Source organism: Onychostruthus taczanowskii, unplaced genomic scaffold, assembly GCF_017590055.1.
Source record: "Onychostruthus taczanowskii isolate IOZ18803 unplaced genomic scaffold, ASM1759005v1 scaffold56, whole genome shotgun sequence".
NCBI classification, from domain to species: domain Eukaryota; kingdom Metazoa; phylum Chordata; class Aves; order Passeriformes; family Passeridae; genus Onychostruthus; species Onychostruthus taczanowskii.
Window position 1 is genome coordinate 125,332 of NW_024503235.1, and position 26,968 is coordinate 152,299.

Sequence of the window (26,968 nt, forward strand, 5' to 3'; positions counted from 1 at the left end):
AGGGTGGCTTCTGTGGAGGTCATGGGCTGCTCTGTGGAGAGCAGAGCCTGGAGCAGCCACCCTGGGGTTCCAGATGGGAATGGGGCTCAGCAGCACTCCTGAGCAAGACACAGCTCCCAGTGCCACCTCCTGAGGGAGGGAGAGACCGTCAGTGCAGAGCTGGGGGCACCAGAGGTATCCACAGGCAGAGAGCACAGCACCCCTCCCTTCTCCCTCCCAGCCTGGATCCCTGATCCCTTCTGCCAAAGAAACCACACGCTCTGCCCGAGATATTCCATTGGTTTCCTTTATGCTGCACTCAGCTTTAACAAAGACAGGAACATGCAGAGTGACGCCACTCGGCAGCAGGAGCGTGGCCAGGGGGGAGAGAGGCTCTTGGGGAAGAGGCAGGAGACACTCCCAGCAACAACAGCATCCCCAACGTCCTCTCCCAGCCACAGCCACAGCCTCTCCTTGCCCCAGGACAGCAGGCTGACCCCCCTGCCTGTGCTGGGAGCCCAGAGCTGTCCCACTCCTGGCACAAAGAGGAGCAGCAGCAAGGAGAAGCAGGGTCTGTCTCCACTGCAATAGCTGTGCTTTTCAACTGCTGGTCTCCCTTCCCAAGAAGGCAGAAAAAGATTTATTTTACAAAATAAACTGACCCTTGTTTTCACAGGAGAGCAGGAGGGAGCAGAACTCAGGAGTACCTGTGCCAGTGGCAAAGAGCACACGAGCAGCTCAGAGCAGCCCAGGGAAGCGAAGCAACACCTTTGGATTTATCCCAAAAGCTCTCAGGCCTGGCTCTCTCAGCCCTAACACCCTTTCTGCTCTAAGCCCTCCTTCTCTCCTCGCTGCCCCTTGGGAATTGTGGCAGGTGGCTCTGTCTGGAGCTGCTCTGGGGCCCTGCCTGCTGCCCCAGGACGCTGAGGGTGATGGAGCAGCAAGCTCACCACCACAGCAAGCTCGGGTGGGGGATGCTGAAGTTTAACTTGCCCAAGGTGAGGAATATCCAACCATACATATCCTGCCCCATTCAAGGGGCTGACTGAAAGAGGGGGGGAAGGGGGAGAGCTCAGTTGAATTTAGCCTTTGAAAAGTCCATTTCTGGATGCTGTTCCATGAACCTGCAAGCAAAACAAAGACAAGAGTTTGGGTGAGTCAGCAGGAGCCCAACAGCTCTGTTTGGGGAGGGAAGGGTTCCTGCTTCCTGCTCTGTGGAGTTTTGCTGCAGCCCCACGCCCTCCACAGCAGGGAGGGCTCTGCTGAGCTCCCTGGGACACATTCCCTGGACTTTCCCTACAAACACCTTTTCCTTGGGTCAGTGGGGGCAGCATTCCTGCCAGCCTAGCAGGTCAGCAAGCTGTTAATTATCAAACACACCCTTCAGTGCTGCCTCTGGGCTGGACACAGAGCAGCCACGACACTGACTGTGGGGCACAGGGGAGATGGTGAAGGCAGATTAGGGCTGGAGCTTTACTGGAATATGGGGAATGTCCCAGTGCTCTGCCAGCAGAGTCTCAGGGAGGACATGACCAGAGGAGCCTGGTTTCACACCAGGTGCAACCTGATTTCTAAAGTACTGCAGTCCCAGCAGAGGGAACCCCAGAATGGTGTGGGCTGGAAGAGATTTTAGAGATCATCCTGTTCCAACCCCCAGCATGGACAGGGACACCTTGCAGGGACTATCTGGACTCAGACATTGGGAAGTTCTGAGGGCAGTGCCCAGGAGTGCCCAGTGCACACAGAGGCTGCTCTGCTCTGCTCCCCAAGGTACACAACACTTCACAGCCCTGTGGAGGCCTCCCACACACCCTGCAAGCTAGGCCAGCTTGGTCTCCTTTGTGCTCCCACCTCAGGGCTTCCCCTGGAACGCCCCCACAGCGTTTCCACTCTCCACGTCCAGGGCCATCCGTGCTGTGGGGATCATGTCCTTGCTTGGCAGCCAGGACAGCTCCACTGGCAGACATCAGCACCCACATGGGTGTCACTGAGTCACCTTTGCCCTGGACAAAGTCTAAACTTCCTCTCCATCCTCTGCCAGCTTCCAGAGCACCAAACAAGTGGCGCTGCCAGCGAGGTGTCCTGCATGTGGCCTCCAGGAGCAGAGGGTGCTTCCCACCCCCCTGAGCACCAGGGCAGCCTGCTCTCTGCCCAAACCCCACTCACTTCACAGAGAAGCTTTTGGCACTACAGATAAAGCCAAGGAGCCAGGTCAGCCACAGTAATCCTTCACCCAGAGATAAGGTGTGGGGCTGCACTTGCTGAAGAAGCTGTGTGACCCAGAATTGCCTCCACACCTTCCCAAATGGCCTTGGGAGCTCCAGGAATCATTTCCCTGCCGCAGTGAATTTATGCCAAACAGGGCAATAAAACCATAAAAGTGGCCTGGGGACAACTGTCTGGAGGCAAGTGCAGGGAGGGAGGGAGGGAGATTAGCTGGCTACCGAGGGAGATTAGACACCAATCAAGACCATGTTAAAGTTCAGCAGAGATGGCACCTCCAGTTCTAAATGTGCCTTCTGGACTTGAAATCAGCAGATTAAGACAATTGCAGAGCTAGGCTATTCCCAGATTTTCCCACTAGGCTTTCTACCCCCACAGGCTTTTACAGGCACTGCAGGGTGGCCACCAATACAGATGTGCACAGGAGAGCACGGCTAGCACCGAAGGCCAAGCTACTGCTCCCTCACTTGTGCCAGAGAGGAAGAGGAGAAGGCATTTGGGAAAGCAAAGCCACACAAAGGAATGAGCTGCACCCACTTTTTCAAAATATCCTGCTTCTTCTGCTCGTCAGAGGTGGGCAGGCCCATGGACTTCTGTCGTTGGTCATACATCATCTTCTCCACCATGCTGCGAGTTTCGCTGTCCAGGTCTGACAGCTGAAAGCAAGATCCACATTGGAACAACCCTGGGCTCAACTGAGCTAATTCCTGAGCAGGCTCTGTCCCATAAAACAGAAGAATTCTTACCTTTGAGTTCTCTGGGTTAATTTTCTTGGTGTTGATTTCTGGGTCTGTGGAGACCAGTTTGTTCCACCATTCCATTTTGTTGATCTAGAGGACGAAGAAGCAAAACCAGTTTATCTTTCTTGGACTTGTTCTAGGGTTTTTAACTCTCAGTCACAGGAAAAAAAAAATTATGGAATCAAACTTTATTTGACAGTTTCCAAATATCAATAAACACAGATAAAGGGTATTTTTGTTTCAAATTACTTTAGGCAGCCTAAATTTTCACAGCTGGGAGATCTGAGAGAATGTCAGATGTCCCATTTGGCATGACATAAATGAGATTGCAACACACCACCTGGAGAGGCCCAGAGGGGACACAAGGAGGGACACAAGGAGGTCTGTCCCTGGATTTTCATGCCACTAACAGATGTCAAAACACACTAAAGGACAACACTAAAATGACTGATTTCCTTCCAGCTTCTCTTGAACTGCTGAGAAATACATTGGCTATTCTGGAACAGCATAAAATTAGGCTGAAGATGGAGGAACTTAAACACCCCACTAGCAGTGGCACTGACACTGTGCCAGGACAACCACGGTGGCTGTTTCAGCTCAGGGCCCAAAGAGGCAGCCCAGCCCATCCTGCTTTACCTTCTCCAGGTGCACGGTGACTGTTTTGCCATCCTCAATGAGCCAGGAGCTCTCCTCCACCTTGACCTCGTTGAAGAGCTCCCCGTCAATGACAGGAGGGTGGCCCTTGAGGCCCACCTTGAGGCGGCGTCTCTGGATATCCACCACCACGTCCTTGCCCTTCAGCCTGAAGCTCACCTTGAAGGGGACAGCCAGCTGCAGCAAAAAGGAGCAGATCTGAGCAGCTGGGCAGGGAGAGTCCTCCTCACCCTCCCATGCTGCTGTTCCAAGCCTTCCTGCCTTGGCTTCACCAGAGCCACACAGAGCAGGGACTCTTTTCCTTCAGGTACTGAGCCAGCAGGAGGTGAAAGGAAGGCACCATAAAAAGGGAAGCAGATTTTGATGCCTGGTTAAAACAAGACCAAAATTTGGAAAACTACAGTCCCTGGGAATTCTACTGAGTTACAAAGCTCTCTCCCAGCTACTGAAACACTGCTGTTTCCAACAAACTTCCAGAGGCAACTGGGACACAGGGAATTGGCTTCCCCTCTTAGCAGCACCTGCTCTTACTCCCTGTCTCAGAGTCCTCAGATCCTGGTCATGAAGCACTACTTACATCCAGTTCTGAAAGAGTCTGTGTCCATCTATAATTTGGAAGGTCAGCTCCATTGCCAGAGTTGGGCTTAAGTTTTCCTTTATCCTTCTCATCTTCCTCTTCATCATCTGTCCCCTAAGCAATCCAAGATAAAGAAAGAAGCTTTTCCAGTTTCCATTGTTAACAACAGCTCTTAGGTTTTATAGGTCAGTTGTTTGTATTTTATATCCCCTTAAATTTAGCTCCATAATTAATAGCTGCTTCTAAAACATGACTACAAGAAAAAACCCATAAGCCCTCTGTACTGGCACATTTAGGAATTAGCTGTGCATTTTTAAAGCCAAATTGTCTAATTTGTATTTTCAAAGTGTGTATTTTGGCCAGGGCTTGGAGCTACCTGGTGTGCTGGAAGGTGCCATGGCAGAGGGTGGAACGGGATGAGCTTTAAGGTCCCTTCCAACCCACACCATTTTATGCACCTGAAGTATCTCCAGACGAGTTTTACCTGTTTGTTGGAATCTGAAGATTCACCTTCCTCCTCCGAGGGTTTCACTGGGACACTGTTACCCTGCCCTTGTGCCTCCTTCTTCTGTTTGAAAAGAGAGGAACACGCTCAGCCGGGAGCTGGCACTTTGTGTCACCTCCTGAGCTGGCACTAGATGGCCTCAGCCCTTCAGCTCCAGCTGAAGAGCACCTCTCACTGCATCCCACTTGGAAAACAGGGAATCTTCAGCCCTTAGAAAAGCTGCAGCAAAGAGGCTCTGCAAGGGGAAGATCCTGGACAAAGAGCAAGCCTGAGGCGCTGCACCCCCTCCAGCCGCAGGGAGCACCAAGCTGCACCCGGGGCTACCTGAGAGGCTCTCACCTGGTTGATTTCCAGCTGCAGCCTCTCTGCCTCCTCCTCTGTGAGCTCCTTGATGCGAGGCTCGCCGGGCTGGGGGCAGCCCCTGTCCTGCTGGCGCTGGCCGGCCAGGCGCGCGGCGCGCTCGGCCTTCTCGCGCCGCTCGGCCTCCTGCCGCGCCTTCTTCTCCCGGCGCTCCTTCTGAGCCAGCTTGTTGTGGTGGCTGAAGGCCTCTGTGATCAGCTGGGGGACAGGGCAACATGGGGTTAAACAGCACCCTTCACACCCAAACCCAGCCAGCTTGGTCTCCTGAGGAGCAGGGGGTGTGGATCTGCTGTCCCTGGAGGTCTGGAGATCCAGCTGGGCACCAGGGGATGTCCAGTTGTTGGACATCCACTTGGATGGTGGCTTTTTGTGGGGGCTGAAGGCCTCTGTGATCAGCTGGGGGACAGGGCAACAAGGGTTAAACAGCACCCTTCACACCCAAACCCAGCCAGCTTGGTCTCCTGAGGAGCAGGGGGTGTGGATCTGCTGTCCCTGGAGGTCTGGAGATCCAGCTGGGCACCAGCTCGCTCTCCTGAGGAGCAGGGGGTGTGGATCTGCTGTCCCTGGAGGTCTGGAGATCCAGCTGGGCACCAGGGGATGTCCAGTTGTTGGACATCCACTTGGATGGTGGCTGAAGGCCTCTGTGATCAGCTGGGGCACACGGGTTAAACAGCACCCTTCACACCCAAGCCCAGCCAGCCAGTCACAGAAAGTGTGCTGAGTCACACAGATGTGACTTCATCTTCCCTTCATCTGCACTCAATTCTTGTGACTGCAAATCTAGAGATTTTTCAATTCAAATGGCTGTGGGGGCTGAAGGCCTCTGTGATCAGCTGAGGGACAGGGCAACGAGGGTTAAACAGCACCCTTCACACCCAAACCCAGCCAGCTCGCTGTCCTGAGCAGCACAGGGTGTGGATCTGCTGTCCCTGGAGGTCTGGAGATCCAGCTGGGCACCAGGGGATGTCCAGTTGTTGGACATCCACTCAGATGGTGGCTGAAGGCCTCTGTGATCAGCTGGGGCACACGGGTTAAACAGCACCCTTCACACCCAAGCCCAGCCAGCCAGTCACAGAAAGTGTGCTGAGTCACACAGATGTGACTTCATCTTCCCTTCATCTGCACTCAATTCTTGTGACTGCAAATCTAGAGATTTTTCAATTCAAAAAACAGAGGAGGAAGTGAAAAGGGAGGAAAAATAGAAAATTTGAAATATTTAAGTGTAGTCCTTCCTAGTTACACAGGGAGTATGTTTCCAGGAGAGAACAGTGAAATAAAAATGCTCCACTAATTTTGTCCTTTGTGCAATCCCAGCAGGATGAGCTGATGCCCAGCCCAGCCATCTGAAGCCACTCCACACCTCCAGGACAGCTGGCCACACCAGATCCAACTCCTTTCCCTACTTCTGACCTTCCCCACACCTGGGCTTTTCTCCAGATGGAGCCTCAGTGCCACCACTTAGAGGAGAAATGCTTGAATCACTTGTTTTTACACTGAGGGGTGAGCTCCTCCAGGAATCTTTTGTTCCAGCCCTGCTCCCAGTCCTCTGAAGGCTGTTGTGACTCTGGGAGGCAAAATCCCAAGGTCTCTGATGGCAAGGGCCGTGTGCTCAGGGGAAAGCTGAGTACACAGGCAGGGAGCCAGAGAATTGCCCCAGGCTCGATAAGGCCAGGGGTGCTGTGCACAGCAGCACGTAGGTGAGCTGAGGTCTGCCCCAGAAAACAACAGAGGCAGACCCTCAGGAAGGGATCAGAGGAGGAACATTTATTTTTTTATATATATCCCAGGAGCTTCAGGGTGGGGGGGAATCCAGAAGCTTTTCCAAGCAAGCTGTAGTTTGTAAGCAAGCACTGAGTGTTTCTGCTTGGCTTTGTGAGTAAAGGTTGTTTACACAGCTCCAGTCTCCTGGAGTACAGAATGCAAGATGTGCATCCCCCAGGATGCCCCAGCCTGCTCCCAACCCCATGATCCAGGGTGGGGAAACCACCTTCAGTGCCTGAGCTTGTCCCTGTCACTGCCCACACCAGGAGCCTGCTGACACGGCCCCCAAAACAGGCAGTGACTTTCCCAGCCTCTCCTTTCTCTTCCGTGGCTCAGCAGGGCTGGGGAGCAGCTCCTTCCCCGTCTGTTGTGGCTCCCGTGGTGCCAGGGCACTTTTCCAGGAGCCCACAAAGCACTCTGACAGATGCCACCACACTTTTCTTCCACAGGCACAGAACTGCCCAGGACAGCAGCCAGGCACCTCTGAGGTGGGATCACACAGCCTCCAGCAACGGGGGAGATCTGCTCTCTATTCCAAAAACGACAGCAGCGTTCACCTTTCTCTCTTTCAGAGAATCACAGGATGTTTGGGTTGAAAGGACCTTGAACCCCTGCAGCTCCAGCAAGGGCTCCCTGCAGGACAGGGGATGCTCTGCCCAGGCTCCCCAGCCAAGGGGCAGCTGCATGTGCAGAGCCCTGGACTTTGTGTTTTTCCTGGGCTGAACAAACAAGCTAACGGGGGTTATCACCTGCTGTGTCACCAGTAAGTCAGTGTGTCTGGCAGGTTTGCTTTCCAAACTAGCCTTTGGCCAGAGCCTGGCAAGAAAGCTGCACCGAGGTGCCATCCCAGCAGGGAATTGGGTGCTCCTCACCTGGCAGGGGCAGCTCTGGGTCTCCTTCCCTCGGGAGCTGCTGGTGCCCACGTGCACCCAGATGCTGGGAGCTGTTCAAGCAGGGAACCCCTGGCATGGCACAGACACGGGTGGGATGGAAGGGGGGAGAGCTAAAGGCCTGGAGGTTTATTTTTTACCTTCTCTGCTACTCCGTCCTCTCCCCCGGTGAAGAAATCTGTCTTCCTCCTCAGGAAGCTGAAGAAGGTGTTCACGAGCTGGGGAACAGGGTGGAGAGACAAGGAGCAGTGAGCCCAGGTCACTGAAGGCCACCTCGTGTCCCTGGAGCAGCCTTTATCCTTTGTCCTCCCTATCTGAGGCTGTGCCAGCAGTGGCCTGGAATCAGCCCCGTGAGCTGAGCAGAGCTGAGCAGAGGCAGCCCTGCATTCCCTGCACAGAGGGCTTGCTGTGCTTGGCTTGAAGGCAGCAGCTTATTCCCAGCTCCTGCTCCCCCAGCCCAGGCTGCTGTCCCAGGCAGGAATGGGTTTATGCATGCCTACATCCCCACATCCCACATATATATATATATATCTATGTATACACACAGCTTTGCACCTCTGCAAACTCCTTATTTTTACAGCTGCCAGGGACCACCGATGCATGAAGCACACCCCCAAAGCCCCTCTGGAAGGCCACGTTCTCCTTGAGTTTGGCCAATCTTTATGTCCCGGGAATCCTGTGCCCTGGGGGTTCCACTCCGAGGTTCTGCACCACGTGAGGGGCTGTCACAGAACCTTTTTTAAAAATTATCTCTGACTGGGAGACCTGCTGCAGGTCGGTGCCGGGATCCCGGAGCCGCCAGCCGGTGGCACCGGGGAGGCACCGGGGTGGGCGAGCACATCCCGAGCACGGGGGATCACGGCCAGGCCCCGCGGGGCTGCGCTGGGAGGGGGAACGGGGCAGCTCCACGCTGCCCTGCGGCGCTTTGCCCCGCCGTGACCCATCCCGGGCACTGCCGCGCTCCCGGAGCCCTCCCGGGGCACCGGGGCCGGGCTGCGAGGCCTCATTAACACCGCACTAATTAACGAGCGGGCCGGGGCGCTGCCGGGGGCCGTTACCGCCGCTCCGGGAGCTGCGCACGTGCGTGCCCCGCTCCACGTGCCGGGGCGGGGCCCGAGGAGGCCGGGCCGCTCCCCGCTCGCTCCTCCGCTCCTGCCCCGCCCTCCCCGCGCCCGATGCCGGCGGCGCTACCTCGCGCACGCCGCCCTGGTGCTGCTGGGCCATGGCGAGCAGCATCCCGTCGAAGCGGTCCTCCTGCTCCGCCGCCTCCTCCGCGCTCAGCCCCATCGCGCCGCCGCTCCCGCACCGGGCCGCCACCGGAACCGGAACCGGCGGCCGCGGAAGCGCGAGTCCCTCCCCGCCCGCCAATCCCTGCGCGCCCCCGCGCCGTCCTCTTCGCTGATTGGCAGAGAGGACCGTCAATCTTGCAGGAAAGGGCGGGCCGCGAGGCGCGGCGGGGTTGTTATGGCGACGGGCCGGGCGGGCCGCGGTGCCCGGGGCGCGGAAAGGGCCCGGGCCGGGCCTGGCCCCTCCGGCCGGGGAGCCGGGAGCCAGCAGGGCTCCCTGAGCCTCCTTTTCTCCAGCCTGAGCCCCCCTGCTCCCTCAGCCGCTCCTGGGCTCCACCCCTTCCCAGCTCCGTTCCCGTCCCTGGACACTCCATGTCTGTCTTGCAGTGAGGGGCCCAAACCGGGCCCGGCGCTTGCGTGCGGTGCCGCCTGAACAACCACTGCCCACTTTGGCTCGCGCTCAGCTGCTGTCGACCAGCACCTCTGGCTTCCTTCCCACTGGGAAATACGAGGATTTTGGCCTTTTTTCCTTGCTTTTCCCTCATTCTGCAAATGGGAGCATTTTCCGTGCGTTTCCTCTGAGAGACGCGACCCCCGCGCCCATCACAGCCTGCCGGTTCAGCGGGTTCCTCCTCCTGCACCACAACAAGAGGCTCCCGAGCAAGGCCAGGCAAACAGCTGCTGATAACACGACTTCCAGGTTGCTCTTCCCAAGGCCGGGCGCCGGGGCCGTTGAACGCCGGGCCCAGACGAGCGCCCCGTGTTTGTCTGTGAACCCTGGCAGCGACAGCTGCCCGATGGGGCCTTGGTGCCATGGTACAGCCTGGGCTAATGACTCTGTTTATCCTGTTTGGGTAATCCTGATAAGGCCACGCAACCCCTCCCCGCGGATTCATTGAGAAAAACGGCCGTTGACCGCGCCGGGAACTCGCCCGGCCAATCAGCCCAGCAACAACGGGGTTGGTCGGGCGGTTTTAACGAGGCCGCTTAATCAGGGCGGTCAAGGCCGCGCAGGGGTGTTCACCGTGACCCGGCCTTATAAGAGCTGGCTGGAGCAGCCACGGGCTGGCAGAGCCGGCAGGACGGGGACGATCCATCCCGTGGCACGTTTGGGAAGGGACTCTGCGTCTCTGCCCCGCCGCCGGCTGCGTTTCGAGGAGGAGCCGGCCCGGCCATGAGCGCCAGCGTGGGCGCGGGCTGTGAGAGGTGCCAGTGCCACGGCAGTGCCAGGCAGCCCGCCATCCTGTACACCCTGCTGAGCCGGGAGCTGCGGCCCGGCGGGGCCCGGCGGCGCTGCCCGTGCCGCCGGCGCCGCACCGTGTGCCTGCGCACGCCGCAGCTCACCTGCCGCGCCGCCTCCCACGTGCTGCTCAAAACCATCAGCTTCGTCAGAAACGTCGCTGCCTTCCAGCTGCTGCCGCGGGAGGATCAGCTGCTGCTGCTGCACGGCTGCTGGGTGCCCCTGTTCCTGCTGGGGCTGGTGCAGGAGATGGTGACCTTCGAGGTGATGGAGGCCCCGGCCCCCAGCATGCTCAAGAAGATCCTCCTCAGCGGCCAGAGCAAAGGGCAGGAGCCCGAGGGGACGCAGCCCACGCTGGCGGCCGTGCAGCGGCTGCAGTGGTGCCTCAACAGCTTCTGGAGGCTGGACCTGAGCCCCAGCGAGTTCACCTACCTGAGGGGAGCCATTCTCTTCAGTCCAGGTGAGTGCCAGGCCCTCGTGGCTCTGCCGGCACAGCGTCCCAGAGCCGCTGAGGTGGGAAAAGATCCCCAAGGCCGTGGGGTGCACCCCGTGCCACTCCCCACCTTGTCACCAGCCCAGAGCACTGTGCCACGTCCAGGGATCACCCTCCCAGGTGAACACAGACCTGGTGGTCTGGAGATGCTCAGAGATGAGCAGGTGTGAGAGCAGAGAGGGTTGGCCACCTTTTCCCTAGCTCTGGTCATTCCCAAATGCACTGGGTAGCAGGAAGGGAGGATGTCAAAAAGGATGTCTCACACTTTGCCGGCCGTGCAGACAATAAATCCTGCATTCCTTTGCTTTTAAAGCATGATTTTCCCTGTTATCAAGTGCTTTTCCTCCTCACACAGCATCCCTGAGCAGCTGTGCCTCAGCAGCGCTGCGCACACGCACCTCTCGAGACCTCAGAGATCTCCTCTGAAAAACGGGGAAGGGTGGGAATGGGAGAACTCTGGAGCTGCTTCCCATCCTCACCTTCCTCTCCCTGTGCTGTCCCTCGCAGACACGCCGGGGCTGAGGGCTGCCCTGCACATCGAGAGCCTGCAGTGGGAGGCGCAGCGGGCGCTGCGGGAGCTGCAGCAGCCCGAGCAGCAGGCTCGCTTCTCGCACATCCTGCGCCTCACCTCCTCGCTGCGATCCATCCCCGCCGCCCTGGTCACCGCTCTGTTCTTCCAGCCCGTCATCGGGGACGCGGCCATGGGCGAGCTGCTGGCCGAGATGCTGTTCGAGGTGACGGGCTGGCCGCGGGGCTGGCCCCTGCCCCGCTGAGCGGCACCCCGGGCAGGAACGGACCCCGCGGGATCCCGGTGTGCCACCGGGCAGGAACGGACCCCGCGGGATCCCGGTGCCACCGGGCAGGAACGGACCCTGCAGGGTCCCGGTGTGTCACCGGGCAGGAACGGACCCCGCGGGATCCCGGTGCCACCGGGCAGGAACGGACCCTGCGGGATCCCGGTGTGCCACCGGACAGGAACGGACCCTGCGGGATCCCGGTGTGCCACCGGACAGGAACGGACCCTGCGGGATCCCGGTGTGCCACCGGACAGGAACGGACCCTGCGGGATCCCGGTGTGCCACCGGGCAGGAACGGACCCCGCGGGACCCCTGTGTGCCACCGGGCAGGAACGGACCCCGCGGGATCCCGGTGTTTCACCGGGCAGGAACGGACCCTGCGGGATCCCGGTGTTTCACCGGGCAGGAACGGACCCTGCAGGGTCCCGGTGTGTCACCGGGCAGGAACGGACCCTGCGGGACCTCGGTGTGCCACCGGGCAGGAACGGACCCCGCGGGATCCCGGTGCCACCGGCACGGCAGCTGTGGCTCAGCACGGTCGCAGCAGCTCCTGGGCTGGTCTGCAGCCCGGGGAGTGTGAGTGCACGGAGGGTTTGCTGCCCTGCTCCCGGTTCTTACTCGTTTTGCTGCGAGCTCCGAGCAGTGAGGGTTGTCCTCAGCTTGATGCCGTGGTGTCTGATCACTGACTGAGGCTGACTGTGGAATTAGCTCTGGGTCTGGCTCCCGTGCTTGGAATCTTAGAAATACTCAGGACATTTCTTCAGGGGAAAAGCCAGAGTGTTCAATCCTACAGGGTGTACAGACTCACCCCTCTTTTCCTTAGATTCTCTCTTTCCTCAGTAATTCCATGAAATACAACAGGATTAAGAGCACTTAGCAGCTCCTAAACCTACTGCACCTCCTTTGGGGCTCTGGGCTCTCCTGTCTGTGAAAAGTTAAACCTGAGCAGAGCTGGTTTAGTGGAGATCCAAACCTCCCTCCCTGGAGATGGAGCCAGGTGCACACCTGGAAAACTCGCTGCTCCTGCCTCCAGCAGGTGAGGTGTCAGTATTTTATAAGTGTTTGTATATAAGATGCAATAAATTATTTTTTTAATAAAATGTTTGGTGTTTTGGAACACGGTGGTGCCTTTTTAGCGACGGTGCTGAATTTGGGGTGGGCAGAAAAAACTGCAGGAATGGAAAAGACAGAATGGAATCAAAAGAGATTTTCCATAAAGATCCATCTGGCCGTGCAGACAGGTTGGCTGCTGCCAGTGGGAGTGTTGGATGAGCAGCCCCTGGGTGCTCCCAGCACAGAAATTCCGGGGGTAGATCCCCGCTGTGCCTTTCCCCAGGTGTGAATGCAGGTGCTGAGCCTCTCCCGCGGGCGCTGCCAGCTGCCGTGCCTCAGCCGGGGCACAAACCCCATCTCGTGGCTGGCACGGCTGAGTGTGTGCCCGCCGCGCCCACGGGACACCGGGAATGTGACACAGACATTGTGCCTGCCCTCCCCGCTGCTCCCGGCCCGGGACCACCTCTGCCACCCAGCCCACGGCGGCCACAGGGCTCCCGGGGACAGGGGACGGGGACACCAGAGCCCTGGCGTGGGGTGGGCACGGCAGCCCGGAGACCCCTGAGACCCCCAAGGCTGTGACCCTCAGACCCCTGAGACCCCGGGGGCTGTGACCCCAGAGCCCTGAGACCCCCGAGGCTGTGACCGCAGAGTGTGTGACCCCAGAACCCTGAGACCCCCGGGGCTGTGACCCCAGAGTCTGTGACCCTCAGAGCCCTGAGACCCCCAAGGCTGTGACCCCAGAGCATGTGACCCCAGAACCCTGAGACCCCCGGGGGCTGTGACCCCAGAGCCCTGAGACCCCGGGGGCTGTGACCCCAGAGTCTGTGACCCTCAGAGCCCTGAGACCCCCGGGGCTGCGACCCCAGAGCACTGAGACTCCCGGGGCTGTGACCCCAGACCCCTGAGACTCCGGGGGCTGACCCCCCTAGGCTGGGACCCCAGAGTCTGTGACCCTCAGAGCCCTGAGACCCCCAAGGCTGTGACCCCAGAGCCCTGAGACCCCCAAGGCTGTAACCCCAGAGCCCTGAGACCCCCAAGGCTGTGACCCCAGAGCCCTGAGACCCCCGAGGCTGTGACCCCAGAGCCCTGAGACCCCCAAGGCTGTGACCCCAAAGCCCTGAGACCCCCAAGGCTGTGACCCCAGAGCCCTGTGACCCCCGGGGGCCTGGCCAAGCCCTGCTGCCCCCCGGGCCTGTTAAACCCCCCACAATGGGGGATCTTGGTCCCCAGCCCCTGTGATCCCCCCCTCCGCAAAGTTCCTGTCTCCCCTGTGACCCCCAGGGTCTCTCTGTCCCCTGTGACCCCCAGGGTCTCTCTGTCCCCACCCCCGTGACCCCCAGGACGCCCCGTCTGCCGCGCTCTCCCCCGCCACCAGGCGGCGCCCTCCACCCGCCGCGCTCCGCGTCACCACAGCGCGCAACGTCATCACCGCGCGACAAGATGGCGGCGCCCAGCGATACCGGCGGCGATGGCGGCTCGGCCCGGTACTGCCTGGTGAGCGGCATCCCGGCCTCGCTCCGCTCCGCGCATCTCCGCGCCTACTTCAGCCAGTTCCTGGAGGCCGGCGGCTTCCTCTGCTTCCACTACCGGCACCGCCCCGAGCGCCCGCCAGCGGGCGGCGGCGGCGGGGCCTCGGCGCCGCGCACCTGCTCCTGCCCGGTGGCCGTGCGGCCCGGCCGGGCCCGCCGCTTCGTCCGCATGTACTCGGGCAAGCGCTGGGTCGGGCCCGGCGGCGCCGCGCTGCCCGGCCGCTGCCTCATCCGCAGGGTCCGCCTGAGCCCCGGGACAGGTACGGGCGGGGTCCGAACGGCACCGAGGGGCACCGGCTGGTGGAACCCCTGGCGGGGCTTCCTTAGCGCTCTCGGTCTGCTCCGAGGCGGGAAGAGCCCGTGTGGGCTCTGCTTATCCCCCTCCGACTCGTGAGCGCCTGGATTTACCCAGCCCCGGGGGGGTGTGGGACCCCCCAAACCATCCCTGCTCTCCTGCGGGCCCCCAAACTATCCCTGCTCTCCTGTGGGACCCCCCAAACCATCCCTGCTCTCCTGTGGGCCCCCAAACTATCCCTGCCCTCTTGCAGGCTCCCCAAAACCATCCCTTGTCCCCTGCAGGCTCCCCAAAACTATCCCTGCTCTCCTGTGGGCCCCCAAAACCATCTCTGCTCTCCTGTGGGGCCCCCCCCAAAACCATCCCTGCTCTCCTGTGGGGCCCCCCCCAAGCAGAGGCTCCTCCCAGCAGCCAGGACGGGGCTGGCACCGCCTCTGTCACCGAGGCGGAGCTGAAGCGGCTGCCCGAGTTCAACCCGCCCTCCTTCATGCCCTGCGGGAACGTGGGCACCCCCCTGGGCGTGTTCCTGGAGCTGATCCGGGCCTGCAGGCTGCCCCCCCGTGTCATCAGCAAGCTGCAGCTGGATTTTCCCAGGACGGGCTCCTCCCGCAGGTATGGCAACGTGCCCTTCCAGTACCCCAGCACCGAGACCGTGCCCGGGGCCGGAACGGTCTACACGGCTGCAGGGGATGAGATCACCGAGGGAGAGGAGCCCGTGGGGCTGACTCAGCCAGCCCAGCCCCAGGAGGATGAGGAGGGGCAGGAGCAGGAGGAAGAGGAGTCGAACTCGGGTGACGTAAGTGGAACATTCCAGCACCGTCCGGGAGCTGAGGGCACATCCCCTCTCAGAGCTCGTTTTCCATCTCTCACTTGGACAAATGCTTGTTAAAACCAGCTTTAGAATAGGATTGTTCACCCCTCGGGGCAGGGACAGGGGGCTGAGCCCCCCAGAACTGCAGGGGTGGTGGCAGGGGTTGGTCCCAAGGGCTCTGATCCCGGGAGGAGCTGCCCAGCACACCCTGCCCTGCTGCCTGGCACGGGGATATCCTGCTTCCAGCTCTGCTTTGCTGGGATTTGGGCTGGCAGAGCTTGGGGACCACGTCTGTGTGCTGGGATGACGTGCAGAGCTGCACAAAGGGCTGACCTTGGATGCTCCTGCACTGGGGGTTTAGTCACTCTGGGGAAAATGGCTTTGGTGACAAAGGCTCCTGGAGAACTGGGCAGGGCAGGAGCCATCCCACCCCTGTCCCTGGCAGACGCCTGTCTGGCCTGTTCTCCCAAACCTCTATCATCCCAGATCCCCAGGCAAGCCATTCCCGTTCTCTCCTGCACCAGAATTAACTCAGGTGCCAAATCTCTGCTGCAATTGCACCCCATCCATCTCTCCTGGCAGCGTGGGCCACAGACAGCGCTTCGTTCCCTCCTTTTCCCAGCTTTTCACTCAGCCTTTCCTTCTCCAGACTAAACAGACTCCTCCAGCTGTTTCTCCCAGGCAGTTTCCTGCTCTGCAGCCATTCTTTTGGCCGGGTATGGCTGTGCCCAGGACTGGGCAGGCAGCTCTGTGGCCGTGCCAGGGAGCTGCTTCCTGGGAGCCCACGCAATCTCGCAGGGGATCAGCTGCAGTGGAATGAATTCCTGCTGCTGCTGGCTGCAGGTCCAACACACCTGCTCCTTACATGGGCATCGGGAGGGCCGGGGTGGGGGTGCTGTGGGACTGCTGCTGCTGCTGACTCCAGCAGGGCTCTGAGTCAGCCATGAGCTCATCCCTCCTGTCGGGGCCTGAGCGCGGCTGCTGCAGGGCAGGGCGTTGGCAAGGGCCAGGCAGCACGAGGGGCTCAGCTGCTGCCCTGTCCCCAGCTGCAGCCCAGACTGTCCTTGCAGGACAGTGACACGTGTGAGGAGTGGCAGGGGGCTGTGCTGTGTCCCAGGCCCGCTCCAGCCCCTGCTGTGTCCCCTCAGGACAGTGACACGTGTGAGGAGGGGGCTGTGCTGTGTCCCCAGCCCCTGCTGTGTCCCCTCAGGACAGTGACACGTGTGAGGAGGGGGCTGTGCTGTGTCCCATCCCCTGCATGCTGTGTCCCCTCAGGACGATGACACGTGCGAGGAGTGGCAGCGGCACGCGGCGCTGCACGAGGACGTGACGCAGCAGGAGCGGGCGCGGGAGCGGCTCTTCGAGGAGGAGATCGAGCTCAAGTGGGAGAAGGGCGGCTCCGGCCTCGTGTTCTACACGGATGCCCAGTTCTGGCAGGAGCAGGATGGAGGTGACCTCGCTGTTTGTGTCCTTGGGCTGAAACAAAGTGTCCAGGCCACCTGGAGCCACCAGCACCGTGCCCTGGCTGCTGAGCCGTGCCTTGGGCACAAAGCTCAGACCCCCGTGGTGCTGCTGGCAGCCCCTTGGGTGGGCAGTGGGGTCTGGGGGGTCTCTAATGCCATTTCCTCTGTGCTGGCACTGCTGAGGCACCGCCCTGAGTGCAGAGACATGGAGGGGAGCTGGGGAAGGGGCTCAGCCTGGAGAAAAGGGGGCTCAGGGGGACCTTGTGGCTCTGCACAGCTCCTGCCAGGAGGGGACAGCCGGGGGGTCGGGCGGTGCCCCAGTGAACAGGGACAGGAGCAGAGGGAACGGCCTCAGGCTGGGCCAGGGGAGCTCAGGGTGGGCACAGCAGGAATTTCCCCATGGAAGGGGGGTCAGGCACAGGGAGGTTTGGAGTCCCCATCCCTGGAGGTGTCCAGGGAAGGACTGGACATGGCACTCAGTGGTCTGGGCTGCTGACAGGGTGGGAACTGGTCACAGTTGGACTGAATGGTCTTGGAGATCTCCAACCTGAGTGATTCTGTGGTTCCTTCCCATTTTGTTGGAGAAGACAGGGAGCTGGGCCACCAGCAAAGAGCTGCCCTGTGCCACAGCTCACCAAAAGTGCTGCTTCCCCTCTCTTGGCAGACTTTGACGAGCAGACAGCCGACGACTGGGACGTGGACATGAGCATCTACTATGACAAAGGTACCAGAGCTGAGCCACCCCCCCAGGGAAGGCAGGGAAGTTCTGACCGTGCAGAATTCGGGAGCTCTTTGTCATTCTTTGAAAGCGCCCAAGCTCTCAGTGAACCCGAAACAATGTTTTTCTGGTCTGGCAGCAAGGGTTGCCAAAAAGAACAGGTTCTGCCTCCTCTGCTGGTGCTCTGGGGAGCACGCTGGTGGTGCCCAGCCTCCCTGAGCTGTGCTGACTGTGGCTCTCTGTCCCAGATGGAGGGGACAAGGACGCTCGGGACTCGGTGCGGATGTGGCTGGAGCAGCGGCTGCGGGCCGGGCTGGAGGACGGCTCTGTGGCAGGGCAGCACATTGGCACCTTCGAGAGGCACACCAAGGTGGGCTCTGCCTGCCTGCTCAGGCCAGGAGGGGCTGGGGGTGCCCACAGGGTGGGGGTCAGGAGGAGGAGGAGAGGCCTCGGCCGTGGGAAGAGGGCGGCAGGCTCTGGAGGATGAGGGTGGGATTTGTCCAGCAGGTCTCTGATGGTTTTTTTCCCCTCTCCCAGGGCTTTGGCAGGAAGGTCCTGGAGCAGCAGGGCTGGACAGAGGGGCTGGGCCTGGGGAGCAGCAACTCTGGCATGGCTGAAGCTCTGGACAACGAGGGTCAGAACCCCCGGTGCAAGAGGGGGCTGGGGTGAGTGCCTGAGTGCCCTGCCAGCCCCTGTGCCCCCTGTGCCCAGGCTCACAGCAGCTGAGAGGGCACAGGGCTGTCCCAGGGGTCTGCCTTTCCCTGCACAGCTGGGCAGTCCCCAGCACTCCACACCAAACAGGCTGCTCCTCGTGGCATCCAGGGCTGCTCGGTGGAGCAGGGCTGCAGCCACTGTGGGAGGTGTCCCTGCCCGTGGCAGGGGGTGGAACTGGGTGGCTTTAAGGTCCCTTCCAACCCAAACCCTTCCAGGAAACGAGCTGGGAAGCACAGGGGTGCCTGATGGCCTCTGCAGCCTCCCACCAAACCTTTCTGCTTCCCCCCAGGTACCACGGGGAGAAGCTGCCAACCTTTGTAAGGAGGAAGAAGCCCCGTGGTGACAGCTCTGTTGTCATCTCCACCATCTACGATGAGCCTGAGCCCCAGGACATGGGTGACCAGCTGCTCAGGCGCCAGCCCCCCACGGCCATGAAGTACAGACAGGACATGGCCTTTGTCCGAGCCTCCCAGCCTGCCCTGGGCAGCCTCAGGGCCCAGCCACGCTGAGCAGGGACTGTCACAGCCTTTGTCCTGCTCGCCAGTCCAGGCTGGCTCCTGGTCTGAGTGTAAAGCAGGGTGTTTTTGTATTTATTTTTAGCGAAAATACAGATTTGTAATAAAAATCGCCACAGCGGGGGTTTTTTCCCCCCACGAATTGAATCCTTCAAATGAAAGGAAATGAGTGTTCTGTGTGAATGGAGAAGGATTTGGGGTGATTAACACTTACGTTCATGCTGGGATCACCCAAACGTGTGCGTTGGTGAGGCTGAGGAAGCAGAACTGCAGCTGAGGGCGGCGGGGAAGGACAAGTACAGGCAGGGCTGGGTGACTGCTGCTGCTGCCTGAGCGTTCCTCGGGCGTGGCCGTGCCGGGAGGAGCTGCTGGGGACGAAAGGCTTGTCCTGGCAGCCCCACAGGAATGCCCTGCTGTTCCCTGTGCCTCTGGGTAGCGGGGGCTTTCCAGGCTGCTCTGCCCTGTTCTCCTGGCCCCGGCACTGGCAGAGGGGACAGCTCTGTCCCACCGACCCAGTGCTGACAGGGCTCTGTGTGATTTCCTTAAAGGGGGAAGGGGAAAATGCAGAGAGGAATTCCTCCTTCTACCTGCCAGCAGGGTGTAGCCATGTGGGAGTTGGGCTCTTCTCCTCGTCAGTGAGTGGAAGACGTTATCTTAAACGGCTCCAGGAAGGTTGAGGGTGGGCATTAGGAAGAATCTCTTCACATAAAGGGGGATTAGACATTGGGAACGGGCTGCCCAGCCAGTGGTGGAGTCACTGTCCCCAGAGGTGTTTAAGGAAAAACTGGGCGTGGCACTCGGTGCCATGGTGGTGTTTGGTCAGAGCCAGGGCTCGATGGCCTCAGAGGAGTTTTCCAACCCAATTGATTCTGTGATTTGGGAAAAAGCGGGGCTGGGGCTGTGCTGGAGCGACAGGAGCCGGCGCCGGGACTCGAACCCGGGACCCTTGCCCTGGTCCTCGGCCCGAGTCCCGGGTTCGAGTCCCGGCCGGGGCGGGGCTGCGCGTCCCCCCGGCCGCCAGGGGCCGCTGTGGCAGCGGCGGCCGCTCCTTGCCCGGAACGCGGCGCTCGGGGCCCGCGGGCACCCGGACCCACAGCGGGGACACCGGCGGCGGTGAGCGGCCTGCGGGCCGGGGATAACGGGGATAACCGGGATAACGGGGATAACCGGGAGCGGGGGGTTAACAGGGGATGGAGCGGTCTGGGCAAGGAGGCGAGATGGGAGGGAGAAAGCAGGAGCGGGGAAGGAGAGTCGTAAGGGGGAGGAGGGGACGTGGGGATACATGGGCCCTGTAAGTGCAGATCCCATCCACAATGGGCTGCTGTCCCCTCTGTCACACCCTGGCTGCTGTCCTGTCCCCTCTGTCACACCTGTCCCTACACACCCAGAACAGCCCCTCACTGGCTGCTGTCCTGTCCCCTCTGTCACACCCTGTCCCTGTAAACACACATTGAGCCCTCAATGGCTGCTGTCCCCTCTATCACACCCTGTCCCTACACACCCAGAACAGCCTGTCAGTGGGTGCTGTTCCCTCTGTCACACCTGTCCCTGTAAACACAGACCAGCCCCTCACTGGCTGCTGTCCCCTCTGTCACACCCTGTCCCTCCAAACCCAGAGCAGCCCCTCACTGGCTGCTGTCCCCTCTGTCACACCCTGGCTGCTGTCCTGTCCCCTCTGTCACACCCTGGCCCTCCAAACCCAGGCCAGCCCCTCAGTGGCTGCTGTCCCCTCTGTCACACCTGTCCCTACACACCCAGGCCAGCCCCTCAGTGGCCGCTGTCCCCTCTGTCACACCCTGGCTGCTGTCCTGTCCCCTCTGTCACACCCTGGCTGCTGTCCTGTCCCCTCTGTCACACCCTGGCTGCTGTCCCCTCTGTCACACCCTGTCCCTCCAAACCCAGGCCAGCCCCTCAGTGGCCGCTGTCCCGTCCCCTCAGCAGGAGCAAGCCCCAGCATGGCCGAGGGCAGCCAGGCCAGCCCTGTGGCCTTTGGCCAGGTGGTGATCGGGCCCCCGGGCTCGGGTAAGAGCACCTACTGCCAGGCCATGGGCGCCTTCCTGGCGCGGCTGGGCCGGCGCGCGGCCGTGGTCAACCTGGACCCCGCCAACGAGGCTCTGCCCGGCCCCTGCGCCCTGCACATCGGCGAGCTGGTCACCCTGGCCGACGTGATGGGCAGCCTGGGGCTGGGCCCCAACGGGGGGCTGCTCTACTGCATGGAGTACCTGGAGGCCAACGCCGACTGGCTGCGGGAGCGGCTGCGGGCGCTGCGCGGGCGCTACCTGCTCTTCGACTGCCCCGGGCAGCTGGAGCTCTACACGCACCACCGCGCCCTCAGGAACGTCTTTGCCCAGCTGGCCAAGTGGGGTTTCAGGGTAGGATGGGGCTGGGGAGGTGCCTGGCAGCCCCAGGAGCTCGTGGGTGCTGCCCTCAGGGTGTTCGGGGCCTTTGGTGGGGAGTGGCTTCATCGGGGGAGGAGGGGGATTTTGTCACTACAGGACATGAAAAAACACAACGTGAGCACGCTGCTGCTCTCGAGGTGAAAAGGGGAGTTTATTTTCTGGCTCCAGTGTTTGTGGGTTTTCAGAGGTGACAGTGGATTGGAGGGGGACAGTGCCACCTCTCCAGTGACACTGGGCAAACCAACAGTCCAGATTCTCCTCCTCCCTAAAAGGATGCAAAACAATGAGTTATTGACAGAAAGTGTGTGAGAAGGTTTGCTGCAAGAGTGTAAACATCAGAAGGCTTAGAAAACCTTAAAAAAGCAGAGCGACAGAACTGTGCCCTGTTTTGTGCTGGGAGGGACTGGCAAAAGAATGGCCTGTCAGGGCTTCCAGTGGGATTGGGAGCAGGAGCTCAGTTCCTTCCTCACACTTCACACAGAATCCCAGAATGGCTTGGCTTGGAGGGCACCTCAGAGCCCATCTTATTCCAGTGCATTCCGTGGGCAGGGACACCTTCCACTGGCCAGGAAGCTCCAGGCTGTCCTGAACCTCTCTAGGGATGGGCCAGGGACACCTTCCACTGCCCAGGGAGCTCCAGGCTGTCCTGAACCTCTCTAGGGATGGGCCAGGGACACCTTCCACTGCCCAGGGAGCTCCAGGCTGTCCTGAACCTCTCTAGGGATGGGCCAGGGACACCTTCCACTGCCCAGGGAGCTCCAGGCTGTCCTGAACCTCTCTAGGGATGGGCCAGGGACACCTTCCACTGCCCAGGGAGCTCCAGGCTGTCCTGAACCTCTCTAGGGATGGGCCAGGGACACCTTCCACTGCCCAGGGAGCTCCAGGCTGTCCTGAACCTCTCTAGGGATGGGCCAGGGACACCTTCCACTGCCCAGGGAGCTCCAGGCTGTCCTGAACCTCTCTAGGGATGGGCCAGGGACACCTTCCACTGCCCAGGGAGCTCCAGGCTGTCCTGAACCTCTCTAGGGATGGGCCAGGGACACCTTCCACTGCCCAGGGAGCTCCAGGCTGTCCTGAACCTCTCTAGGGATGGGCCAGGGACACCTTCCACTGCCCAGGGAGCTCCAGGCTGTCCTGAACCTCTCTAGGGATGGGCCAGGGACACCTTCCACTGCCCAGGGAGCTCCAGGCTGTCCTGAACCTCTCTAGGGATGGGCCAGGGACACCTTCCACTGCCCAGGGAGCTCCAGGCTGTCCTGAACCTCTCTAGGGATGGGCCAGGGACACCTTCCACTGCCCAGGGAGCTCCAGGCTGTCCTGAACCTCTCTAGGGATGGGCCAGGGACACCTTCCACTGCCCAGGGAGCTCCAGGCTGTCCTGAACCTCTCTAGGGATGGGCCAGGGACACCTTCCACTGCCCAGGGAGCTCCAGGCTGTCCTGAACCTCTCTAGGGATGGGCCAGGGACACCTTCCACTGCCCAGGGAGCTCCAGGCTGTCCTGAACCTCTCTAGGGATGGGCCAGGGACACCTTCCACTGCCCAGGGAGCTCCAGGCTGTCCTGAACCTCTCTAGGGATGGGCCAGGGACACCTTCCACTGCCCAGGGAGCTCCAGGCTGTCCTGAACCTCTCTAGGGATGGGCCAGGGACACCTTCCACTGCCCAGGGAGCTCCAGGCTGTCCTGAACCTCTCTAGGGATGGGCCAGGGACACCTTCCACTGCCCAGGGAGCTCCAGGCTGTCCTGAACCTCTCTAGGGATGGGCCAGGGACACCTTCCACTGGCCAGGGAGCTCCAGGCTGTCCTAACCCCTCCTGGGATGGGCCAGGGACACCTTCCACTGCCCAGGGAGCTCCAGGCTGTCCTGAACCCCTGCAGGGATGGGGCAGGGTGCTGCAGGATCCTCCCCCAGCCCGGCTGTGTTCACCCAGAGTGGGCTGTGTGTGTGTGTGGGAGCCTTGGCACTGCCCTGAGGGCTGCGGGGGCCGTGGCAGCCCCTGTGCAGCCCCACAGGGCCCTGCAGCCCGTGGGATGAGCTCTGGGCTCTTGCACAACGGGAGCTGCAGGGGAGGGCAGCCCCGAGCTGCTGACGCTGCGCTTGCCGTGCCACAGCAGCAGCGTGCAAACCCAGCTGCTCTGAGCAAGAAGGGCAGCTTCATTTGCCTGAGAATGTCACGGGGAATGTGCACATTAGAGCTCATTTTCATTGCACTAAATGGACACGGGGTTGGAGCTGCTAAAATAAGACGTGGACAGGGCTGGCTCTGCTCTGCCTGGGAGCCCCAGACTGCCTGGGTTCTGCTGCTGTGACTCAGCCTCAGAGCCCTGGCTTGGAGTGGCTTCCCCAGCTCTGGGACCACATTGTTACAGCCACACAAAACCCAGGGAATCGAGGTGCTCGTTAGTGTAATTATTAATTATTAGTGCGAACCACGGGGGACTCTCCCAGCAGAAGGTGGTGAGCTGCAGGTCCTGCTCCTCAGGAGGCCTGGGCATTCCTGTGGCATTCCTGTGGGGACCTGGAGACAGCTGTGCTGCTCAGGAGGGGAACTGGCCCAGCTCCCACCCCAGAATCCCTGCAGAGCTCAGACAGATGTGGAAACGTCAGGGGGAGAAACCCTGAGAAAGGGGGGGCAGCTGCAGGTTGAGTTTCTTGTGGTGCTGTTGGTGGAGCTCTAAAAGCCTCCCCAGAGCCTGCCCTGGCTCTGAATCCACGCTGGTCCGTGGGAATGTGGCATGGACACTTCATGGATATGAGTTCAGTGTGGAGCAGAGAAGCTCCAGGGAGAGCTCCGAGCCCTGGCAGGGCCTGAAGGGGCTCCAGGAGAGCTGCAGAGGGACTGGGGACAAGGATGGAGGGACAGGACACAGGGAATGGCTCCCACTGCCAGAGGGCTGCGCTGGGTGGGAGATTGGGGATTGGGAATTGTTCCCTGGCAGGGTGGGCAGGGGCTGGGCTGGAATTCCCAGAGCAGCTGTGGATCCCTGGCAGTGCCCAGGCCAGGCTGGACAGGGCTGGGAGCAGCTGGGACAGTGGGAGGTGTCCCTGCCATGGCAGGGCTGGCACTGGGTGAGCTTTAAGGTCCCCTGTGACCCAAACCAGCCCGAGGTTCCCTGATGCTGTGCTGTGTGTGCAGGGGCTGGGAGGTTGTCTCCCCAGGTGGTGCCTGGACAGGTTTTGCTGTGGGCCCCACGAGCAGGGCTGGGCAGCTCCCAGCTCTGACCCCTGTCCCTCTGTGCCCTCGCTGCCCAGCTGGCTGCCGTGCACCTGGTGGACTCCCACTACTGCACAGACCCCGGGAAGTTCATCTCCGTGCTCTGCACCTCGCTGTCCACCATGCTGCACGTGGAGCTGCCCCACGTCAACGTCCTCTCCAAGATGGACCTGATCGAGCACTACGGGAAGCTGGGTGAGCAGCTCCTGAGCCACGGCCTGCTCTGGGGGGCAGGGAGCCCAGCTCTCATCCTGCTGCCTCCCTGAGCCACCTTCTGCCAGCCAGGGTGGCGCAGAGCTCCGTTCTGGCCTTGCACACGGAGGAATTTGAGGGAGGGGGGAGTGGAATTGGGGTGCCAGCTGCAAATCTGTGTGAGAATGGGGCTGGCTGGGACCTGCTGCAGACCCCACTGGGCTCTTCAGCTCCCAGCTTGCCTCCAGAGCTCCCTGTTGCCTTGCAGCTTTCAACCTGGATTATTACACCGAGGTCCTGGACCTCTCTTACCTCGTGGACCATCTGGCCTCCGATCCCTTCTTCAGGAATTTCCGCCGCCTCAACGAGAAGCTGGTGGAGGTGATCGAGGACTACAGCCTGGTGTCCTTCGTGCCACTCAACGTGCAGGTGAGCCAGCAGGAGGGAGCAGGGAGCCCTGCATGGGCAGCAGCTGCTTTTTGTCTGCTCAGAGCCACAGGGCTGGAAACCTCAGCTCTGAGGAGACTCGGGGCTGGAAAACGGGAGCACACCCAGATTTGTAAATGATCTGTGGCAGCCAAAGGAAAGAAAAAGGCTGATGAGCTTGGGGCTACCTGGGCCTTGTGTCCTGGGGTGGGGAATCCAGGCTCCCCCTTCCTTCAGCTCTTCTGGCCTGCATTTCAAATCTGGGCTCAGGGTCACCTAAAGCCCTGTTAAATTAGGGAGCAGCGAATAATGAGAAGGGGGAGGGAGGGAGGGCTGGAAATGTCCTTAATCAGGCAGTTGGCAGAAGTGTCAGCAGGCAGATGGGCTGGGAGAAGGTGATGAAAGGGAATGAGAGGGTGGAGGGCCGGTGCAGTGTCCCTGTTTGTCCCTGTTTGTCCCTGTTGGTGTCCCCGGGCGCTGTCACGGTGGCCCCGAGCCCCAGAGAAAACAGCCCGGGCCGGGGTGAGCTCCTGGCTGGGGAAGGAGCGGGTGCCAGCGAGCTCCCTCGTCCAGGACAAGCAGAGCATGAGGCAGGTGATGCAGGCTGTGGACAAGGCCAATGGATATTCCTTCGGGGACCGGGAGCAGCGGAGCCTGGAGGCGCTGATGTCGGCGGCTGTGGGGGCCGACTTCCACTTCTCTTCGTATCCTCTCTGCTGCTGAGCTGAATTTCTCTCTCCCTGGGGGACAAAGGGTGGAATTTGCAGGCCCAGGTTCATCATCTGCTGGGTGACACACCCGTGGGGAGTGGGGTGTGCTCAGCCCAGCCCAGGCAGACACTTGTCCCCACCAAACCCGCCAAAGCTGGGAATTCACACCGTGGACGTGTCAGGAACTTTTGACACCTTTCCTCTCTGTCACCTTCCCTTGGGTGGATCTTTCCTTCTCCAAACCATGCAATTGATTCTCCCAGACTTGTCAGGCCTGGGATCAGGCAGAGCCAGAAGTAACTCAGGTGATGCTGCCTCTTCCCGATGGCCCTCGGGCTAATGTGAGGCTGGGCTGGTTCCTGGCTGGGAACTTCAGAGCTCCTGCAGAAGGGAGTGTTTGAGCCCAGCCCCTCGTTTTCCTTAATTACTGCGTTATCAGCACCCTGGCAGTGCAGGAGAAGTATGTGCAATCTCAGGACAAAGCTGTGGAAGAGGAGCTGATGGATCTGTGACACGCCCTTCCCCGGCTCCTCTGCTTTGACACCTCTCCTTTTCCTACCCGAGCTTCAGCCGTGACTCAGAGCAGCTGGAAGCCTTTCCAGGCAGAGTCTGGACCCTCTCTGGGTGGGTTTGACCTCCCGAGCTTCAGGCCTGCTGCCCAGAGCAGGGCTTTGGCACAAGGGAGGCGGCTGAGGGTCTTCTCCTAGGAACAGAGAGACTGAGCCAGGGAAGGCAGGGAGAGCAAGGAAAAGAAGAGATAAGGTCTCCTCCATCATGACCAAGACAGATCCAGAGAAAGAAGAATCAGCTGGAGCTGCCTCGTGTGCAGTGAGAGTGAGGCAGCAGAGCAGGGTGTGCTGCAGGAGGAGCGTGCACGGGCCCCATGCTCCCAGCAGAATCCAGGCCACGACGCCTCCGCGCCGTCTCAAGGACAGAGAGATGTTTGTTTTTCTTTTTCTTAGAAATAATGATGGACTCTTTCTTAATAAAACGCTCCTCGGTCTCACTTTCATCTTAGAGTTTGCTGAAGCTGAATAAACAAACCCAGGAGTGCTCTGGAGCCTGAGGCCAAAGCACCTGTGGTGGGAGCGGCGCTGCCAGGACCTGTCCCTGTGCCCTGTCCCTGTGCCCTGTGCCCTGTCCCTGTGGGAAAAAGCTGACTTTTTGTTGGGTTGGTTTTGATTTGTTTTGGTTTTGTTTTTTGTAAAGATGCACCTGCATAACCTGAAATTATTGGAAAGAAATGTCAGGCTTTTACAAATCTGTTGTCTCTTGTGTTTGGTTTCATTTTTTCCCACTTCAGATTGCTGTAGTGTTTGGTGCCAGAGTTCTGGAACGTCCTCAATCTGTGCCCTGTCCCTGTGCCTGTGCCCTGTCCCTGTCCCTGTGCCCTGCTGGGAATGCTCAGCCTGGCAGGGC

At 60.5% G+C, this 26,968-nt stretch overlaps 4 protein-coding genes across 6 annotated transcripts; 3 read left to right on the forward strand and 1 right to left on the reverse strand.

Moving 5' to 3' along the window:
* Positions 1 to 272: 272 nt before the first annotated feature.
* Positions 273 to 9,015, reverse strand: NUDC (nuclear distribution C, dynein complex regulator). Its single transcript, XM_041417678.1, has 9 exons — positions 8,881 to 9,015; positions 7,830 to 7,907; positions 5,018 to 5,236; positions 4,658 to 4,741; positions 4,174 to 4,287; positions 3,579 to 3,773; positions 2,949 to 3,032; positions 2,740 to 2,858; positions 273 to 1,103 (listed from the first exon to the last, which is right to left on the reverse strand). Exons 1-9 carry the CDS (start codon positions 8,974 to 8,976, stop codon positions 1,052 to 1,054), a joined length of 1,041 nt encoding a protein of 346 aa, XP_041273612.1. The 5' UTR covers positions 8,977 to 9,015; the 3' UTR covers positions 273 to 1,051.
* Positions 9,016 to 9,195: 180 nt separating this feature from the next.
* Positions 9,196 to 11,632, forward strand: NR0B2 (nuclear receptor subfamily 0 group B member 2). Its single transcript, XM_041417553.1, has 2 exons — positions 9,196 to 10,675; positions 11,216 to 11,632. Exons 1-2 carry the CDS (start codon positions 10,150 to 10,152, stop codon positions 11,479 to 11,481), a joined length of 792 nt encoding a protein of 263 aa, XP_041273487.1. The 5' UTR covers positions 9,196 to 10,149; the 3' UTR covers positions 11,482 to 11,632.
* Positions 11,633 to 14,001: 2,369 nt separating this feature from the next.
* Positions 14,002 to 18,753, forward strand: GPATCH3 (G-patch domain containing 3). The gene is made up of 7 exons (XM_041417695.1): positions 14,002 to 14,350; positions 14,781 to 15,181; positions 16,472 to 16,646; positions 17,324 to 17,383; positions 17,626 to 17,747; positions 17,915 to 18,042; positions 18,381 to 18,753. The coding sequence occupies exons 1-7, from the start codon at positions 14,002 to 14,004 to the stop codon at positions 18,598 to 18,600; spliced, it is 1,455 nt and encodes a 484-aa protein (XP_041273629.1). The 3' UTR covers positions 18,601 to 18,753.
* Positions 18,754 to 19,660: 907 nt separating this feature from the next.
* Positions 19,661 to 26,559, forward strand: GPN2 (GPN-loop GTPase 2). 3 transcript variants are annotated; one of them, XM_041417659.1, is made up of 6 exons: positions 19,661 to 19,719; positions 20,545 to 20,978; positions 24,260 to 24,416; positions 24,682 to 24,842; positions 25,413 to 25,543; positions 25,989 to 26,559. In XM_041417659.1, the coding sequence occupies exons 2-6, from the start codon at positions 20,562 to 20,564 to the stop codon at positions 26,059 to 26,061; spliced, it is 939 nt and encodes a 312-aa protein (XP_041273593.1). In that variant the 5' UTR covers positions 19,661 to 19,719; positions 20,545 to 20,561; the 3' UTR covers positions 26,062 to 26,559. The 3 variants fall into 3 exon arrangements, with proteins under 3 accessions (XP_041273593.1, XP_041273595.1, XP_041273594.1); XM_041417661.1 differs by having other exon boundaries at positions 25,443 to 25,543; XM_041417660.1 differs by having other exon boundaries at positions 19,688 to 19,719; positions 20,548 to 20,978.
* The last annotated feature ends 409 nt before the right edge of the window (positions 26,560 to 26,968 follow it).

Bases quoted from the DNA above. Each gene is read 5' to 3' on its own strand.
- NUDC (XM_041417678.1), bottom strand. From the start codon at position 8,976: ATGGGGCTGAGCGCGGAGGAGGCGGCGGAGCAGGAGGACCGCTTCGAC. The intron at 7,908-8,880 runs GTAGCGCCGCCG...CCTGTTCCCCAG, and splicing joins ACCAGGGCGGCGTGCGCGAG to CTCGTGAACACCTTCTTCAG. The intron at 5,237-7,829 runs GTAAAAAATAAA...CCTGTCCCCCAG, and splicing joins AGGACGGAGTAGCAGAGAAG to CTGATCACAGAGGCCTTCAG.
- GPN2 (XM_041417659.1), top strand. From the start codon at position 20,562: ATGGCCGAGGGCAGCCAGGCCAGCCCTGTGGCCTTTGGCCAGGTGGTG. The intron at 20,979-24,259 runs GTAGGATGGGGC...CTCGCTGCCCAG, and splicing joins TGGCCAAGTGGGGTTTCAGG to CTGGCTGCCGTGCACCTGGT. The intron at 25,544-25,988 runs GTATCCTCTCTG...CTGCGTTATCAG, and splicing joins GCCGACTTCCACTTCTCTTC to CACCCTGGCAGTGCAGGAGA.
- NR0B2 (XM_041417553.1), top strand. From the start codon at position 10,150: ATGAGCGCCAGCGTGGGCGCGGGCTGTGAGAGGTGCCAGTGCCACGGC. The intron at 10,676-11,215 runs GTGAGTGCCAGG...TGTCCCTCGCAG, and splicing joins AGCCATTCTCTTCAGTCCAG to ACACGCCGGGGCTGAGGGCT.
- GPATCH3 (XM_041417695.1), top strand. From the start codon at position 14,002: ATGGCGGCGCCCAGCGATACCGGCGGCGATGGCGGCTCGGCCCGGTAC. The intron at 16,647-17,323 runs GTGACCTCGCTG...CTCTCTTGGCAG, and splicing joins CTGGCAGGAGCAGGATGGAG to ACTTTGACGAGCAGACAGCC. The intron at 18,043-18,380 runs GTGAGTGCCTGA...GCTTCCCCCCAG, and splicing joins CGGTGCAAGAGGGGGCTGGG to GTACCACGGGGAGAAGCTGC.